The following is a 17,834-nucleotide window of genomic DNA, read 5'->3' as shown; positions in this document are numbered from 1 at the left end:
TTGTGTTCAATCTGTTCCTCCAGTATCTAGAACAATGTTTGGCACAGAGTAGGTGCTTGGTAAATGTTTACTGAGTAACTATGTGACAGGCATCAGGGCTCTTAAGCATCACAGAAGTTTTAGTGGAGACACTGCCTCACCACTGGACATTCCCTGTCCAAATCCTTAGGGGGTGACTTGAAGGCCAACAGTTTGGTCACTTTTGTGCCAAGCTGGAGCAAAGAATCCTTTCAAAGCCAAGTCCTAGCACTTGGATCCAGTCCCCCTATCGGTGTCACATTAACCACCTCTCACTGAGACCCTAGCACTGTGACCAGATGGTTTTTGGGAACAGTTGCTGGTCTCCATTTCTTATGGGTCCATAGATGTCTATTCCTCATTTCAGAGAAAATCTTACTACTCTAGCCACTTCTGCTTCTCACTGTACAAGCCTTAAGTGCAGATCATCCCCTGGCTCCTAATTTCAGAGTTTTAGAAGATTAAATCTTCCTTTACCTATGCCCTGGGAATCAAGGAGGAAGGGGACAGAAGCTGTTCTCTTTTTTTCCTGATGCTTCTACGCCAGTGAAATCAAACAGAAATTAATCTTACAATAAATTACCCTGCCTTAGCCATGGACATTATCACTAAGGTTTCAAGGAAACATCCTTACATCCTTGTTGTTGGATAACAGAGGCTGAAACAAATCTTTGCTAAGGGAGGCTGGAAGTTGACGCAAAACTTTGTCAATGGTTTAGGGGCCAGAAAGGAGAGTCAGTGCAAGAGAATTATGGAAGCCAGACCACCTGGATCACAGGCCAGGTTCACTCACCCTATATTTATAATCATCTTCAGGGCATCTCTCTGCTTTAGCCTCCACTGTAGCTCCCTGCACCTAAGTAAAAAAGGCCCAGAAAATCAAGCTGTGGAGTTTTCTGTTTCTTAGGTAAAGGGATAAATGTTTACTGAATATGATAGGTACCTGGATTTTCTGTAGTAAAAAGATTCAGGGAGTATATTATTCTCACTGCAGTGACAATCACTGTCAAAGCCTCAGAAGGTTCCTTGAAAGCCAGCAGTTTGGTCACTCATTTCTCAAAAAAAGGGACTGTACAACCAGTTCAGGGAAGAACCCTGTATTAGTTATCCGTTGTTGTGTAACAAGTTATCCCCAAACTCAGCAGTTTAAAGAGCTACAAACATCTATTATCTCACATTTTCCATATATCAGAAATTTGGAAGCAGCTCAGCTAGGTGGTTCTGGGCAGGACCTTCTCCTATATGGTTAGATCCAAGATGTTGACTGGGGCTGCAGTCATCTGAAGGCTGGATGGGGGCTGGAAGGCATGACTCCTAGGTGGTCCACACATAAGGCTTATGGCAAGAGGACTCAGCTCCTCATTAGCCCTTGGCACTGATTATAAAAAAGCTTCAGTGGCTATCTTAATATGAGACTAAGTAGACTTAAAGATAGAGATATATTTAGAGATGAACATTTTATAATAACAAAAGTATCAGCAAAAAGATGTAACAATTATAAATGTGTATGTGACTAATAAAGTTAATACATGAAGCAAACACAAGAGAACAAAAGGTAAAAATAGACAAATTTACTATCAGAGGCTTTAACATCCTCTCTCAGTTATTTATAGAACTAGACAAAAAAATAGTAAGACATAGATCTGAACAGCCACCTTATCTAAACATTATCAACTACCTTATCTAACTGACCCTTATAAAATGTTATGCATAACAACTATGTAATGCATATTCTTTTTAAGTACATATGGAACATTCACCAAGGTACTGCCATATGCTGGGTCACAAAATTTACTGAAGTTGATAAATTTCAAATGTTTTTCTCTAATCACATGGGAATAAAGCTAGAAAGCAAAAATAAAAATATAATAGTGTATGTTTAAAGTTTTCAATATATGGAAATTAAATAAGTCTTTTTTTAATATTTTATTTATTTGGTTGAGAGAGAGTGAGTGAGAGAGAGTATGAGCAGAGAGGGACGGGGGAGGGGAAGAGGAAGAGAGAGTAGCAGACTCCCCACTGAGCAGGGAGTTTAATGTGGGGCTCGATCCTAGGACCTTGGATCATGAACTGAGCCAAAGGCAGACACTTAACCGACTGAGCTGATAGGTACCCCATCCTCACCACTTCTATTCATTATTGTACAAGATGACGTGGACTATACAGCCAGGCAAGTTAAAAAAAAAAAGTGTAAAGATTGGAGAGGAAGAAGTAAAACTGATTCTATATACAAATGACATGATCATTAATGTAGAAAATCCCAAGGAATCTACCAAAAAAAACCCAACTACTAAAATTAGTAAATGAAAGATCACTATACAAAATCAATTATATTTCTAAACATTAGTAACAAACCATTGAAAAACAAAATTAACACTCAGAGCTAACAAATAAAACACTTAAAAATAAGTTTAACAAAAGACACCCAAAGCCTGTATTAAGCTGTCATTTCTCCCGAATTATTTTTTTAATTGACAAATCAATTCTAAAATTTATACAAAAATGGAAAGGACCTGGAATAGTCAAAAACAATTTTGAAAAAGAAAGAAAGATGGAAAATGTATATTATCTGACTTCAAGACTTACTCTAAAGCAACAGCAGTCAAGAAAGTGTGATATTGGCATAAAGGTTGACAGACAGATGGATCACTAGAATAGAACAAGGATCACAGAAATGGCCTTACACTAATATAGTCAATTTATTTGCAACACAAGCACTGTATCTGATCAATGGTGAAATAAATATTGTGAGCTTTCTTCCATTTAACAATTAGTGTTGGGGAAGATGGTAGAGCAGGAGGACCATAAGGTTACCCTGTTCCAAGCATACAACTAGGTAACACTCACAGCAGCATAAATAACCCTGAAAACAATCTGAAGACTGGCAGACAAACTCCACAACCAAAGGTTGAGAAGAGGCCTCATCAAAGAAGGCAGGAAGGGTAAAGACGCAGTCTGGAAGCAAAACGGACCATAGCCATCTGAGACGGGGAAGAAGTCAGTGACATGGAAAAGGACGGAAAACAGACTATCACAGCAGAGAGCCCATAAACAGGAAGAATAAATCCCCACAACATTTGCTTTTGAAAGACAGAGGTGACAGTTTCATGGGTTCTTACAACCAGCAGGATTTAAAGCCTAGAAATTAAAAATCTGCAGGCTCAGCTCTGGGGGAGCCTGGAGAGGGTTAGGAAGTGGACTCCTTATCCTTAAAGAGATAGTATGACAACAGCCTATGCAGATGCAGCATAGACCTATCAGTTTAAAAAATGCCAGGGGTAGATGAGAGGGAAGGTGATTGCAGATGAGAGGGAGAGTGATTTGCTTATCTCAAAGTGTGGCCTAGAGAGAGAAGGGTCACAGGGAGACCCCTCTAGGAACAAAGGAGCTGGCAGGCATTACTTTCCTCTTGTGCCCCTCAGCATAAACAATGGCTACCTGCAGGCAGCAAAACCTCAACAAAACTCTCTACTTAACCTGCTTGCACCAGCACCCCCCAACACCATCTAACAGATCTGCCTTTTCCAGTCACGCTCACCTTAATCTATGCTCACCAGACCTGTGCAAATCCGGCTAACAACACATCTCTAGACTTGTTCATTTTGCAAGATCTCAGTTCCAGCTGCAGTGGGTGTATATCTTGTTTCACAAGCAGACCACCCCACACCTTGATAAAATGCAACCCATTCCTGCTGGGGACCAAACACTCCCCACAATAGGCAAAGAGAGCCTCTGCAAATAACTGGATGAAGGAAAAAGAGGAGAAAACTCAACAGCAGAGCACAGGCAACACACTTAGGAGATACTCCCTGAAGTGCCACGCCCTGGGGAACTGGAACACCACACTGCAGGGCACTACAGGACCTCTTCTTCATAAGGCTGTTATTGTTAAAAACCAGAAAAGTAGCTGACTTTCCTAACACACACACACACACACACACACACACACACACACACACACACAAAACCAACCAAAAAGAAAAAGACAAAATGAGGAGACAGAGAAATATCTCCCAAGCAAAAGAACAGGATCAAACGACAGCAAGAGACCAAAGTGAAATGGATGTAAATAATATGTCTGATAGAGATTTAAAAATAATGATCATAAAGATACTCTCTGGACTTGAGAAAAGAGTAGGGAAACATCAGTGAGACCCTTAACACAGAGATAAAAAAGAACCAATCAGAGATCAAGAACACAGCAAATCAAATAAAAAATATACTTGATGGAATAAGTAGGAGGCTAAATGAAGTAGAGGAATGAATTTATGAACTGGAAGGCAGAGTATTGGAAAGTAACCAAGCTGAGCAAAGGAGAGGAAAGAAAATCATGTAAACTGAGAATAGTCTTCAGGAACGACAACAAACAAAACCCAAACCCAGCAAGAGGAAGTTTAGAACAAAAATAAATGACATAGAAACTAAAAAAATACAACAGATCAAAGAAACCAGGAACTGGTTCTTTGAAACGATTAACAAAATTGAGAAACCTCTACCAAGACTCATTAAAAAAAAAAAAAAAAAAGAGCGAGAGAGCGAGAGAAGGAGAGAGAGGACCCAAATAGACAAAATCACTAATGAAAGAGGAGAAATAACAACCAACACCAAAGAAATATGAACAATTGTAACAGAATACTATGAAAACCTATAGGCCAACAAACTGACAATCTAGAAGAAATGGATAAATTCCTAGAAACATATAACCTACCAAAATGAAAGCAGGAAGAAATAGCAAATTGGAATGGACCAGTTATCAGCAATGAAATTGAATCAGTAATCAAAAAAACTCCCAGAATACAAAAGTCCAGGACCAGAAGACCTCATAGGAGAAATCTATCAAACATTTAAAGAGTTAATACCTATTCTTCTCAAACTATTCCAAAAAAATACAAGAAGAAGGAAAACTTCCAAATTCATTCTATGAGGCCAGTATCACCCTGGTACCAAAACCAGATAAAGATACTACAAAAAAGAGAACTACTGGCCAATATCTCCCATGAATATAGATCCAAAAATCCTCAACAAAATATTAACAAAGGGAATCCAACATTATATTTAAAAAAAAAACATATACCACAATCAAGTGGGATTTATTCCTGGGATAAAGGTAGTTTAATACTTGCAAAACAATCAGTGTGACATGTCACATCAATAAGAAAAAGAATAAAAACTATATGATCATTTCAATAGATGCAGAAAAAGCATTTCACAAAGTAAAATATCCATTTGTGACAAAAAAAAATCTTGTGCAAAGTAGGTCTAGTGGGAACATATCTCAAGATAATAAAGTCTGGGGCACCTGGGTAGCTCAGTGGTTGAGTGTCTGCCTTCGGATCAGGTCATCATCCCAGGATCCTGGGATCAAGTCTGACATCAGGCTCCCACAGGGGTCTGCTTCTCCTTCTGCCTATGTCTTTGCTTCTCTCTGTGTCTCTCATGAATAAAAAAGTAAAATCTTAAAAAAAAAGATAATAAAGTCTTTACATGAAAAACCCATAGCAAACATCACACTCAGTAGTGAAATCTGAGAAATCCACCTATAGGAAAACTAAAGAGTCCATCAAAAGACTACCAATAAGTGAATTCAATAAAGTTGTAGGATATAAAAACCAATGTACAGAAATCTGTTGCATTCCTTTTTTTAAGGTTTTATTTATTTCAGAGAGGGAGAGAGCAAGTGCAAGCATGAGTGGGGGGGAGGGACAGAAGGAGAAGCAGACTCCCTGCTGAGCAGGAGCCTGATGCAGGGCTCCATCTTAGGACCCAGGATCATGACCTGAACCGAAGGCAGACACTTAACCGACTGAGCCACCCAGGCGCCCCATGTTGCATTCCTATATACCAACAATGAAGCAGCAGAAAGTGAAATCAAGAAAACAATCTCGGGGTGAGACCCATGGAACAGAAATAGAAAACCCAGAAATAAACCCACTATTATATGGTCAAAGCAGAAAAGAATATACAATGGGAAAAAGACAGTCTCTTCAACAAACGGTGTTGGGAAAACTGAATAGCTATATGCAAAAGAATGAAACTGGATGACTTACAAGTAAATTTAAAATGGATTAAAGAGGGCAGCCCGGGTGGCTCAGCAGTTTAGCGCCGTCTTCAGCCCAGGGCCTGATCCTGGAGACCCGGGATCAAGTCCGTCTGCCTCTTTCTCTCTCGCTAATAAATAAATAAAATCTTAAAAAAAATAAAATGGATTAAAGACCTAAATGTGAGACCGGAAACCATAAAAATCCTAGAAGACAGCACAGGCAGTAATCTCTGAAATTGGCTGTAGCAACATTTTTCTAGGTATGCCTCCTGAGGCAAGGGAAATAAATGAAAAAATAAACTATTGGGACTACATCAAAATAAAAAGCTTCTGCACAGCTAAGGAAACAATCAACAAACCTAAAAGGCAACCTACAGAATGGGAGAAGATATTCGCAAATGAAGGGTTAGTATCCAAAATATATAAAGAACTGATACTATCTATCATTTGCCTCCAGAGGTGGATAGAACTGGAGGGTATTATGCTGAGTGAAATAAGTCAATCAGAGAAGGACAAACATTATATGGTCTCGTTTATTTGGGGAATATAAAAAACAGTGAAATGGAATAAAGGGGAAAGGAGAGAAAATGAGTGGGAAATATCAGAGAGGGAGACATAACATGAGAGACTCCTAACTCTGGGAAACGAACAAGGGGTGGTGGAAAGGGAGGTGGGCGGGGGTGACGGGCACTGAAGGGGGCACTTGATGGGATGAGCACTGGGTGTTATGCTATATGCTGGCAAACTGAGCTACAATAAAAAAAAAAAAGTCTTTCTCCCTAAAGCATAAAATACAAAAAAAAAAAAAAAAAAGAACTGATACAACTCAATACCCCAAAACCAAATAATGCAATTAAAAAAAGGGCAGAAGACATGAATAGACACTTCTCCAAAGAAGACATACAGATGGCCAACAGACGAATGATTAAAATAAAAAACACCAGAAACAAGTGTTGGTGAGGATGTGGAAAAAAAGGAACCTTCTTGCACTGCTGTTGGGAATGCAAACTGGTGTAGCCACTGTGAAAAATAGTATGGAGGTTCTTCAAAAAATTAAAAATAGAACTACTCTATGATCCAATAATCACACTATTGGGTATTTACCCCCAAAATATAGAAATACTAATACGAAGGGATATGTGCACTCCTATGTTTATCACAGCATTATTAATAATAACCAAATTAGGGAAACAGCCTAAGTGTCCCTTAATTGTCCCTTAATAAGTGAATGGATAAAGAAGATGTGGTGGATATATATACAATGAAATATTATTCAGCTATAAAAAGAAAAGAATGAAATCTTGTCATTTGCAACAAGGACAGAGCTAGAAAGTATAACGGTAAGTAAAATAAGTCAGAGAAAGAAAATACCACATGGTCTCACTCATATTTGGAATTTAAGAAACAAAATAAATGAGCAAAGGAAAAGAAAAGAGACAAACCGAACTTCATTAAGTTACATGTTAAAACGGCCTCTGCTCCCAGCTCACATTCTGGTCCTCCACTCAGTAGTTCTATGACCATGGCCAAGTTACTTATATCTTAGTGCTCTGAATCTTGAACCTATGAAATGGGAATTACTACAGAGTCTATTTCATCAGATTGTGAATAAATTTACAAGAGGTGAGTTAGAATGTTAATTTGTACATAGTACACCTTCAGTGAATATAACCTATTTTTATTGTCTTGTAGATGTAGCTTCCTATGGGAAACCACTTAGGGAATTCTGCTAAGGGCCATGTGGACCTACTGAAGTGTCCTGAGCAGATGAGCAAGATGCACAGCTTTGCCTTTTAGAAATAATCACTGAGGCAGCAGTAGGGAGATGCACTGGAGGGGGGAAAACAGATTTGGAGACTAGAGCTGGGACTGTCCTCACGAGAAAACCCATGAGACATTATTGATCTAAAGTACAACAAATACATATGGAATTATATTTAAAATACAAAGAATTTGAATACGTTTTAATAAAAATGTAAATAAAAGTATATGTACAAGTTAAAGTTGTTTTCCAACTTTAAAAACATTAAATTCAAAATTATCTATTAAAATGAAGCCAGATATGGGGCGCCTGGCCTGGGTGGCTCAGTGGTTGAGCATCTGCCTTTGGCTCAGGTCCTGATCCCATAGTCCTGGTATCAAGTCCTGCATCAGGCTCTGCACAGGGAGCCTACTTATGTCTCTGCCTCTCTTGTGAATAATTAATTACGAAGTCTTAAAGTAAAATAGAATAAAATAAAATAAACCCAAATAATTGTGATAAATATCAAATCTTGACATAAAAGTTTTAAAAGTACAAATTGCTTAATATTACAGAAGGTTCTCCTGCACCTGCCCTGCTTATGCTCAACTGTCAGTACTTTTCCAGAACCACGAATGGGAACAGGAAGAGAATATGGACTTCGATAGTACTGGGAAAGGCAACAGGCAACCCCATTCTGGTGAGCCTGTCTACTCTCTCCCAAACTCCTGGGAATTTGGAAACTGTTGGTCACAGGCAATGTGTGTATGGTTGGCTTTAGTAGACGCCATCAAACAGTTCCTTAGAGCGGCTGTATCAGTCCACAGTCCTCTCAGCAGTGTGGGACAGTCCCAGAGCCTCACTTGGCATTTTTCTATCACTTTCATTTTAGACATCCTAGTGGTTGTGCACAATGCTATTTCCATAAACCAACCCTTTCTTTAATTTCCTATTCCCTCTCTGGAAAGGGACTCCAGCTTTGCCTGCTGACCCGCGTTTGGGGTCAGAAGCCAGGGAAGAAAGCCATGTCTGGCAAGTCATCCATGACTTGGGGTGGGGGAGCCCCGAGCACAGGACTGGCAGGTGCGGCAGGGGCAGGTGCGGCAGGTGTGCGGAGGCAAGGCCTGGTGGAGGGGGGCGGAGGGAATCGCAGGCACCTGGATGCTCAGCTCCACTCCCCTCCCTGCATTATCTTGTTTCTTGGTCTTTCCTCCTCTCTTTGCCTCTTGCCTTTCCTCATCTCTGCTGGTTCAAATCCTGCTCACCCTGCAAAGGTTGCTCAGGGCTCACCTCCAAAAAGCCCTTCCCATGAGGTCGAGGCAGGGGTGGGGTGTGTATTAAAATGGGCAAATCATTAACGTCTTTTGTGCCTTCACACGAGGAGCATGAGGGCTTGAGCAACATGGACTCTCCGTCCCTGATGTGTTAGGAGGCTTCACGCGGGCAGACGTGTGTATTCCCGCGGGCGAGCCCCAGCATCCGCGCCCCAAGCCTATGTGCTGCGAAGGTCCTCGCGCGTCTCGGTCCGCTCCACCGGAGTGGCTGGCGAGGGGCCCGGCCCATCTTCGTGCAGATCTGTCGCCCGGGTGTCCCCTGAGGTCCCGCCGCCCTCCAGCGCGCCCAAGGTAGAGAGGGTGGCGCATCCCGTGTCGAATCTGCGGGCGGCCGAGCCGGCGCCGCGTCGTGGGGTGCGGAATGTGCGGCTGCGCGCGCGCCGCGGCGTTTACGCGGCGATTTCATCATGCTCGTGGGAGGGGGCGGGCCCTGCGCGCGTGCGCTCCTGCGCGCCTGCGCACCGCTTCCGCCCGCCCGCCCCGGACCGCCCAGGCTCGCCGGCTCATGCCCTCTCCGCGTTCGGCGCTGCTCCGAGCCGCCCGCGCCGCGCTGCTGCTGTCCCTGCCGTCCCGGCTGCCGGCCCGGCCCGCTCCTCTCCCGCCCTGCCGGCCGCTCAGCGCGCCCGCCCGCGCCGCGGCCTCCTTCCCCGCCGCCGCCGCCCGGAGCAGCAGCATGGACGGCGCCGGGGCTGAGGAGGTGCTGGCCCCTCTCAGGCTCGCGGTGCGCCAGCAGGTACAGGCATTCCGCGGCTCCCCGGGGCCCGGGCTCTGCCCCCCCCCCCCCGAGGTACCTCTCTCCTTCATCCGCGGGTGGCCCTTGGTCCCCTGGGGTCTTCGTCGCCTCCGCCGCCCTGGACTCGGGTCCCCGTGTGCGTCGGGCTCCTTCCTCGCGGGCCCCCTCGGGGTGTCCTCCGACCCCCCGCGGCCCTCCGCTCGCCCTCGGCTCTCCTTCCGGCCCGCGGCCGCGTGTGCGCCCCTCCGGCCTCGGGCGGGGCCGCAGCCCGCGCGCTCCCCCCACCCCCGGCCTAGCCCAGTATCCCCCGCTCCAGGGTTCCGGCCTCTGCGGTACCCTTTGTGCCACCCGGGGGGCGAGGTCCTGATTCATCCCGGGTCACAGCGGAGCTGTCGGTTCTGTCTTCTTATTGCTGGACACCCCCCCCTTTTTTTTTTAAATCGTCAGGATGCTTTGGATCAAGCGTTTCCTCCTTGACATCTCCCTTCACTCGGTGCTTAGGTCTCAGCCACATAGGAGGCTGAGAAAATAAGTTGAAACGTGGAGAGGAGGTGTCCCAACTTCTCTCTCTGATCGTGATGGGAGTTGGTCGCCCTTCGCTCCCTCCTGTCATCTTCTCCGGGTTCCCAAGGGACAGACGATTTGGGATTGAGTGAGCTTTACGCATCGCAAACCTGGGAGGACTGTAAAATGTTGCTGAGTTACCTGGGCGAAGTCAGCCATCCATCCTCCTTATACAACATTTTGAAATGTTTTGATTTTTTTTTGGGGGGGGGTTGGGTGGGAGGAAGTTTCGTGAGCTGGAGGGCTTGATGATTGAATACAGGCCTCCTTTTCCTAGGGCGCGGCGTGAATATTGGAATGTAGGGAGGACGAGGGAAAAGATCAGCTCGAGTGGATGCTCACATCCAGTGAGGCAAAAAAAGCCAAAAACTTGGCACAGGACTCGGGTGTCGGTGACCTAGTAGTAAAATACCAAACGGGGTTTCTTCCGCGCGAGTGCCTGATGCAATAACTTGCCTTAGCTCTGGAGGGTGGAACCCTGCCTCGGAAATGATTTTTTTTTTTGAGCAGAGTTGCCAAAAATTAAGCAGATTTCTGCCACTTTGTGATGTCGACTTCTCTCCACTTAGAGCCTGTGATCCAATAAGTATTTGTCTTGAAATTTCATTATAAGCTTAATTTTTCCTTGTTGTTGGTATCAGACTACCGTGTATGCTTGTTTTCTGTTTCCCTCCACGGCACCCTACCCAAATAAAATGAGGTGTGGTTCCTTTGTCCTTTCTGTAACTCTCAGTCCTCCCCCCCCCATATCCTTTACTTGAGGAGGGAGACTACATCTAATTTGGAAAAACACACACCCAAACCCCTCCCTCTGCCACGTTAGCCTGAAACTGCAGCGCAAAAGTGTCCTTACCATGTTGTAGTAAGACTGTGGAGCTAGTTAACTGAAGTAAACTTTGATCCTGCAACGACCTTCTGATGTGATTACTATTTAGTGTGTTGTTTATGTTGGCTCCGGTTTTTTGTTTTGTTTTGAGAACTTTTCAGATTTTTTTCCCTGAAGATGTAAGTTAGTTCTTGTAAGTTAGAGTTCTTTTTCTCTTTCTCCAGGACCACACGTGTATCGGTTAGCTACCTGGAACATTGAATTGCAGATTCCAGTGTCAGCTGGAAGAGAATTTAACTTTTTCTTTCTTTCTTTCTTTTTTTTTCTTTTTAAAGATTTCATTTATTCATTCATGAGAGACACACAGAGAGAGAGAGGCAGAGAGACACAGGCAGAGGGAGAAGCAGGCTCCATGCAGGGAGCCCAACGAGGGACTCTATCCCGGGTCTCCAGGACCAGGCCCTGGGCTGAAGGCGGCGCTAAACCGCTGAGCCACCGGGCTGCCCTGGAAGAGAATTTAAAGATTATCTAATTAAAGCTAGCTTTCTTTCTTTCTTTTCTTTCTTTTTGTGTTGCTTATGAGGAAATGAGACATTGTCACATCTATCCATTTGACATCTATTCTTTGTGAAGTTTGCACCATTGAAGATGTTCTTGGAGTGGGATTTTTAAGGCACTTAACAACCGGTCTTCTTAGTGGCATCTGTTTTATGTAAATTTGCTTGACTACATGGATGCTGTTGCTTTTTAAAGGTTTGGCTTGTTAATTGATCGAAATGTATTTTCCCATGGCATTTTCTTAGTTATTTCATGGAGAATTCGTTGTGGAACTTGTAGGAGGGCTTCAGAGCATCTAGAAAACACATTCGTTGTTTGATCAAGGGCGCCCTGGGGCACTTAAGGTATATATAATTTATATATATTTATATATAATCTCCATCCCCAACTTAGGGCTGGAACTCAGGACCCTGAGATCAGGAGTCGCATTGTCCACCAACTGAGCCAGCCAGGCACCCAGGGCAACTGAATTTATAAAAAAAAGTCGGGAATTAGGGCACCTGGGTGGCTCAGTTGGTTAAGCATCTGACTGTTGGTTTCTGCTCAGGTCTTGGAATCAAGCCCTCTGTCAGGCTCCTTGATGCTCAGTCTGCTTAAGGTCCTCTTCCTTTCCTTCTGCCCCTCTCTTGGCTTGTGCTCTCACTCTCGCTCTAAAATAAATACATCTTTAAATAATAAAATAAAATGTTATTTTTAAAAAAGTTGAGAATTAGCAGTGTGGCCAGCCTTCATTTTGCCAAATAAGATTTTTTTTTAACCAAATAAAATTAAAAAAAAAAAAAACTAGTATAATCCTCAGACTACCATCTACTTTCCCCTTTTTTTATAAAGAAATTGTATTTTAATACAAAAAAGATTATAACTCAAAAAAGGAGCAGTCTTTTTTTAAGGTTTTATTTATTTATTTATTTTAAGATTTTATTTATTTATTCATGAGAGACAGAGAGAGGGGCAGGGACACAGGCAGAGGGAGAAGCAGGCTCCATGCAGGAGCCTGATGTGGGACTCGATCCTGGGACTCCAGGATCACACCATGAACCAAAGGCAGGCACTAAACCGCTGAACCACCCAGGGATCCCTTAGTATTTGTTTTTTGTTTTGCTTTAGAGTGTCTTTGATGGAGCAGCAAAAATTATTAATTTTATTAAATCCAGACCTTTGTTAATACACCTTTTTGGTGTTCTGTGTGACAAAATGGAAATATGCATAAAGCATACAGAAATATGATTGAGGAAAAACACTTGTATGATTGAGTTGCAAGCTCAACTGTCTTATTTTCATGGGACACTATTTGTCTAATTCACTTTGGATACTAAGCATTCATTTTCTGAAAAATGAGTGAAGTGTGCCTGTGATTTCAAGAAAACAACTGATAGTATTTGTAGGCAATACTTGAATCAGGTTTTTGGTTAATTTTAGAATTTTGGAAACCTTACCTGCTGCTGCATGAGCTTAGCAGCTTCACAGTACTTAACAGACTTTTCTGATGGGATGAGTAGTGTTATTAACAAATGTACTTTTTTTGATATAGTGTAATAAATGGGTCAGTATCTAGAAGATCTACATAACTCAGTTATCTAATATTTTCCAAATGATCAATGCATGATGTTATAGAATCAAGTATTGGTAAAAGATTTATTCAGAGTCTAAGATACATTAATGGATTTAATATAACAGAGTATAAAAAGTTCATTGGTATAGCTTCCAATTTCACATTGCTAGTAACCTTTTAGAAATAACCTTTAAGAAACTACCACTTGTCAGAATTTTGGTATAGTCTAAAAGAAGAATATCCACAGTTATTTCAAAAAGCTTTTAAAACTCTCCCTTTTCTAACTTAAGATATTCTTTGTATACTTCACCATTAAAATGGTATATTGCAAGAGAGGCAGATATGCAAATCTAGCTATCTTCTGTTAAGCTAGAAATAAAGAGATTTGCAAAATTATAAAACCCACTCTCACTTTTTATTTCATTTTGGAAAATACAATTATTTTCACAGAAATGTTACTGTTAGCACATTGGCACATATTGGGCTTTTATTATTTAAATGAATTAATATTTTAAATTTGCATTTTAATTTCTAATATAGTAAAAATTGGTAGAAATAGCCCACAACAACAAAACTTTTTGGGATCCTCAGTAATTTTAAACTGTATAAAGAGGTTCTAAGACCAAGAAATTGTGGAACTGATGTTTTAGAGGAATGGAAGTATCTGATTTATATGAAGACAGATTTGGGCCCTTGTCTGGAATGCAGCCCCCCACAAGCTCCCATTCCCCTCAGCCTGTTTTTCCCTTTACAGCTCAGTGTTTTCTCCTATCCTCTCATTGTCTCCGCTTTCTCATTTCTCATTTATTCATTTTTTCCACTGCTCTCTGCCTTTGGCTCTACTACTGCCCTTGTCTGGAACCCTAACAGGTACTTTTCAATGATCATCATTTTACCTATCTTCAGCATTTAATTGTGTTGATCACACTTTCCTGTCAAGAATGCTTCCCCACCCCCAGCTTTGTCTAAACAGGAAGTGAGATTCTGTAGCTGAAGAAATATGTATCTCAAGTCTCAATACAAACAGGATCTATTGAGATGACTTTCACTTGATCTGGAGATTTAGGGAGGAACTGGTGTAGAGATTTGGTGATATAGTTTCAGTTTCATTGCTTGGAATTAAGAGGTCACTCAAATGATTTTGGTGGATATTGCTTGATGCTCTACCATAGTAATTAATGTGGAGAAAAGCAGCCAAGAAGGACCTTTGTTTTTTTTTTTTAACTTGTTGTAAACCTTTTTTTTTTTTTTTTTTTAAACTGTCAAGATAAACGTTTTTGCAGAATTGCTGGTTGGGTCTCTTTATACCATTGTATATTTTTGTGTTGCTGTGTCTAGTTATAAAAATCTAGCCTACAGGGCACCTATAAGCCCTAAAAGTGTAGGCTATAGGGTGGCTCAGTTGGTTAAGTGTCTGACTCTTGATTTCAGCTCATGATCTCAGGGTCCTGGGATCAAGCCCTGTGTCAGGCTCCGGGCTCAGTGGGGAGTCTGCTTAAGATTATCTCCTTCCCTCTTCTGTCTCTGCCCCACTTCCCCAGCTCTCTCTTTCTCTCTCTCAAATAAGTAAATAAATCTTTAAAAAAAAATGTAGTTGTATTTCTAGAGTTTGGATCTATTAGCTGATGTTCAGCTGTTCAGGAAAACATTAAAATGAGATAGTTCATGTGAAGTGCTGAGAATGCTGCCAACAGTACATATAGTGAGTAAGTTCTTGCTAACTTAGGTATTGCTCTGGGATGATTGTAGTTTATTGGGATGCTAGTTTTACCAAAACATTGCTGGCATGGAGCTCACATTTTCTTGTGATTGCCAGTTTGATAACATTCTGCACCTTTCGGGGAGGATTGATGTCTGAATTTGGTGAGATAGGATGCTAGAAAAGCCTTTTTAGTGCTTTCTTGGGAGGTCTTTTGTAGTGATTTACTGTCTTCCACGCTAATGGTAGGAATAGATGTGTGAATAATATTACTTGTGTTTTAGTATTTCAAATTTTCTTTTGCTCTGATTGGGAAGACAGATGAAACTCACGTCGTTGTTGTAGTAGTAATAAGACTTAGGGTGAAGAACCCTGGATTTTTCTCTGCTTTGATTTTCTAGACTAAGAGTGCCCACTAAACCTCTTGCTTAATCCACAAAGGGAAAATGAAAAGTTTATGAAGTTTCTGCCAATGATTATAAAACATTTGGGAATCTGAGATGAACTCAATCTTAACAAGAGTTTTCTACCTACATATGTGTAAGTAAAGCTAATTAATGAGGAAATGTTTTCTTGTTGATTTTTTTTGGCTGGCTGAATATGTACCATGATATATATGAAGGATCTGTGAAGAAGATCCCTTGGAATGATTTATGTAATAGCTATTCTGTTTAATGATTGCAGGCTGTTAGTTCTAATATATGTCTTTATGGTAGGAATTTATCCAGGAACTAAACTTTATCTTAAGGGTGGTTTAGAGATAGTCATGATATTTCATGTCACCTTCATTCAGCACACCCAATGCATGCATGCAAGCACAACCCAAAATATAATTGAGTGGTGAACAGAGAAGGGAGAAAAAGAATTAGAAAATAGGACTCTATCTGTATTCCATCTTTAGATCACCTCCAATTCTTCTGTTTTCAGGATTGGATCATTATAAATCATGGTTTAATTATTCTGTTATTTAGGATAAGCATGATTATTTCCTTTCTTTTTTTCTTTTCTGTTTTTTTATTATTTCCTTTCTTTACTGCGTTTTACAGAGGATTAACTCAGTGTAGGAATCCTCACTTGTACTTTTTTTTTGTTTGTTTTTTGTTTTTTAATAGCTACACTTTCTTTGTTGTATGTATTCTGTGCTGGAACCTTAAAAGACCCCCAAAAAATTGTTTTAGGGAAATTTATTTAAAAATTTTCCTTCCTTGTGGCTTTGCTTGCTAGTGTTCTCTTAGAAGTTTCAAAAGAGAAGGTAGATTAAGTGTGTGGGAGTGCTAACCTTTGACACATGGAGGATAGATATTCAGAACTACTTGCTTCTTTCAGACATTCAAAAAGAACTACCATTTGCTGCTTTTCAAAACAAAGGCTCTCACAGAGTTCTTATCCTCATCAAAAGCTCTGTTAGTGAACATTTGTAAGATAGGTGTTCTGATAGGTAGAGGAAAGGAAAAGAACCACTGAGTGAGTAAAGAAATAAGTCAGTAGATATTTACTGCATCATAAGTGCTTTGTACTTTGCTAGGTTTAGGTTGTGATATCAGTCAACAAATATTTGACACACGCAGTGTCCCCTTTTACATCAGATATTTTGGAATTCCCCATTATTCTCCAACAATGAAATTCATACAAAATATCTACCCTGAAAGTAAACATTATTGAAGGCTTGGGAGTAGGAACAGTCACGAAATTAGAAATGCTTTGTGCTTGTGAAAAGATTTACAAAGGTGGGAGAGAAATGACATGAATTAGGGTAGGTTGCGGTGTATCTTAGCATAGACACTTTTGGATGAGAACCTTATAATGTTTTAGCAATCTCATTTTGGGGTATAAAAGGGAGAGAGTAGATTGAAATTTGAAAATGACCAGATATTGGAGATAAAGAAGGATAACTTGATGTTTCTTGTTTGGGAAATGGTAGATTTGGTTGTTGTTAACAAATGGAAGGCAATACTTAAAAGAAGGAAAAGAAGGAACAAGTGTAGGGCAGAGAAAAATAATTTAGTTATAAACCAGTTGGATTTGAAGTATTTGAAAAGTAACTCAGCCACTTCAAAGTTGGGGTGTTTTATAGCATGATAACTATAATTTTTTGTGTCTACTGTTTGTTAGGTACTATTAAAAATATCGTACTTAAATTGTTTTATTCACTCTATAACAGTTCAGTGAGTATTGTCATCAGTTCAGTGAGTATTGAACAGTTGAGGAAAGAAGCTCAAAAAGGTATCAGCTTGCTCAGGATTTCACAATTAGCTAGAGGGCATAAAACCTCTAAAAAGCCTTTAATTCCTCATAAATACAATGTTTTACAGACTTGTCTAGATATAGGTTTTTGTTTTGTATATTGTTTGGATTTTATGGTGCTTCCTAAATCTGAGAATTCAAGTGTTTGAGCAATTATAGAAAAATTCATAGTCATTATCTTTTTTTTTTTTTTTTTTTTTTTTAAGATTTTATTTGTTCACGAGAGACAACAGAGGGAGGGGCAGAGACCTAGGCAGGGGGAGGAGAAGCAGGCTCCATGCAGGGGGCCTGATGTGGGACTTGATCCCGGGACTCCAGGATCACTCCAGGATCACGCCCTGAGCTGAAGGCAGATGCTCAACCACTGAGCCACCCAGGCATCCCTCATTATCTTTTCAAATAGAACCTCTTATGGATTTTCTTTATTTTCTTTGAGAATTCTGGTTGGATGAGTGTCAGACTGTCTTTTTTCTGTCTCATTGCCCTGTTTGTATTTTTAAATCTTTGTCTCTCTGCTCCATTAAA

The 17,834-nt window shown here is 41.0% G+C and overlaps 1 protein-coding gene and 1 long non-coding RNA gene across 5 annotated transcripts in view; one reads left to right on the top strand and one right to left on the bottom strand.

Annotated features, from left to right (window-relative positions):
* The window catches only part of LOC140608744 (uncharacterized), a 32,214-nt gene extending 22,097 nt beyond the window's left edge, over positions 1 to 10,117 (bottom strand). Inside the window, exons 1-2 of one of the 2 annotated variants that reach the window (XR_012010717.1) lie at positions 9,925 to 10,117; positions 812 to 874 (exon numbers count right to left, since the gene is read on the bottom strand). This is a non-coding gene — a long non-coding RNA (uncharacterized lncRNA). The remainder of the gene's footprint in view (positions 1 to 811; positions 875 to 9,924) is intronic. The other variant, XR_012010718.1, reaches the window with a different exon arrangement.
* GARS1 (glycyl-tRNA synthetase 1) overlaps positions 9,624 to 17,834 on the top strand; it is a 43,682-nt gene continuing 35,471 nt past the window's right edge. For 2 of the 3 annotated variants that reach the window (XM_072783602.1, XM_072783603.1), the window contains exon 1: positions 9,624 to 9,866. In XM_072783602.1, coding sequence (XP_072639703.1) covers positions 9,639 to 9,866 — 228 coding nt within the window. In that variant the 5' untranslated portion in view covers positions 9,624 to 9,638. Of the gene's footprint in view, positions 9,867 to 15,535; positions 15,606 to 17,834 lie in introns of those variants that run through there. The other variant, XM_072783604.1, reaches the window with a different exon arrangement.

Source organism: Canis lupus, chromosome 18, assembly GCF_048164855.1.
Source record: "Canis lupus baileyi chromosome 18, mCanLup2.hap1, whole genome shotgun sequence".
Taxonomy (NCBI): domain Eukaryota; kingdom Metazoa; phylum Chordata; class Mammalia; order Carnivora; family Canidae; genus Canis; species Canis lupus.
This window is presented reverse-complemented; position numbering and strand designations above follow the sequence as displayed.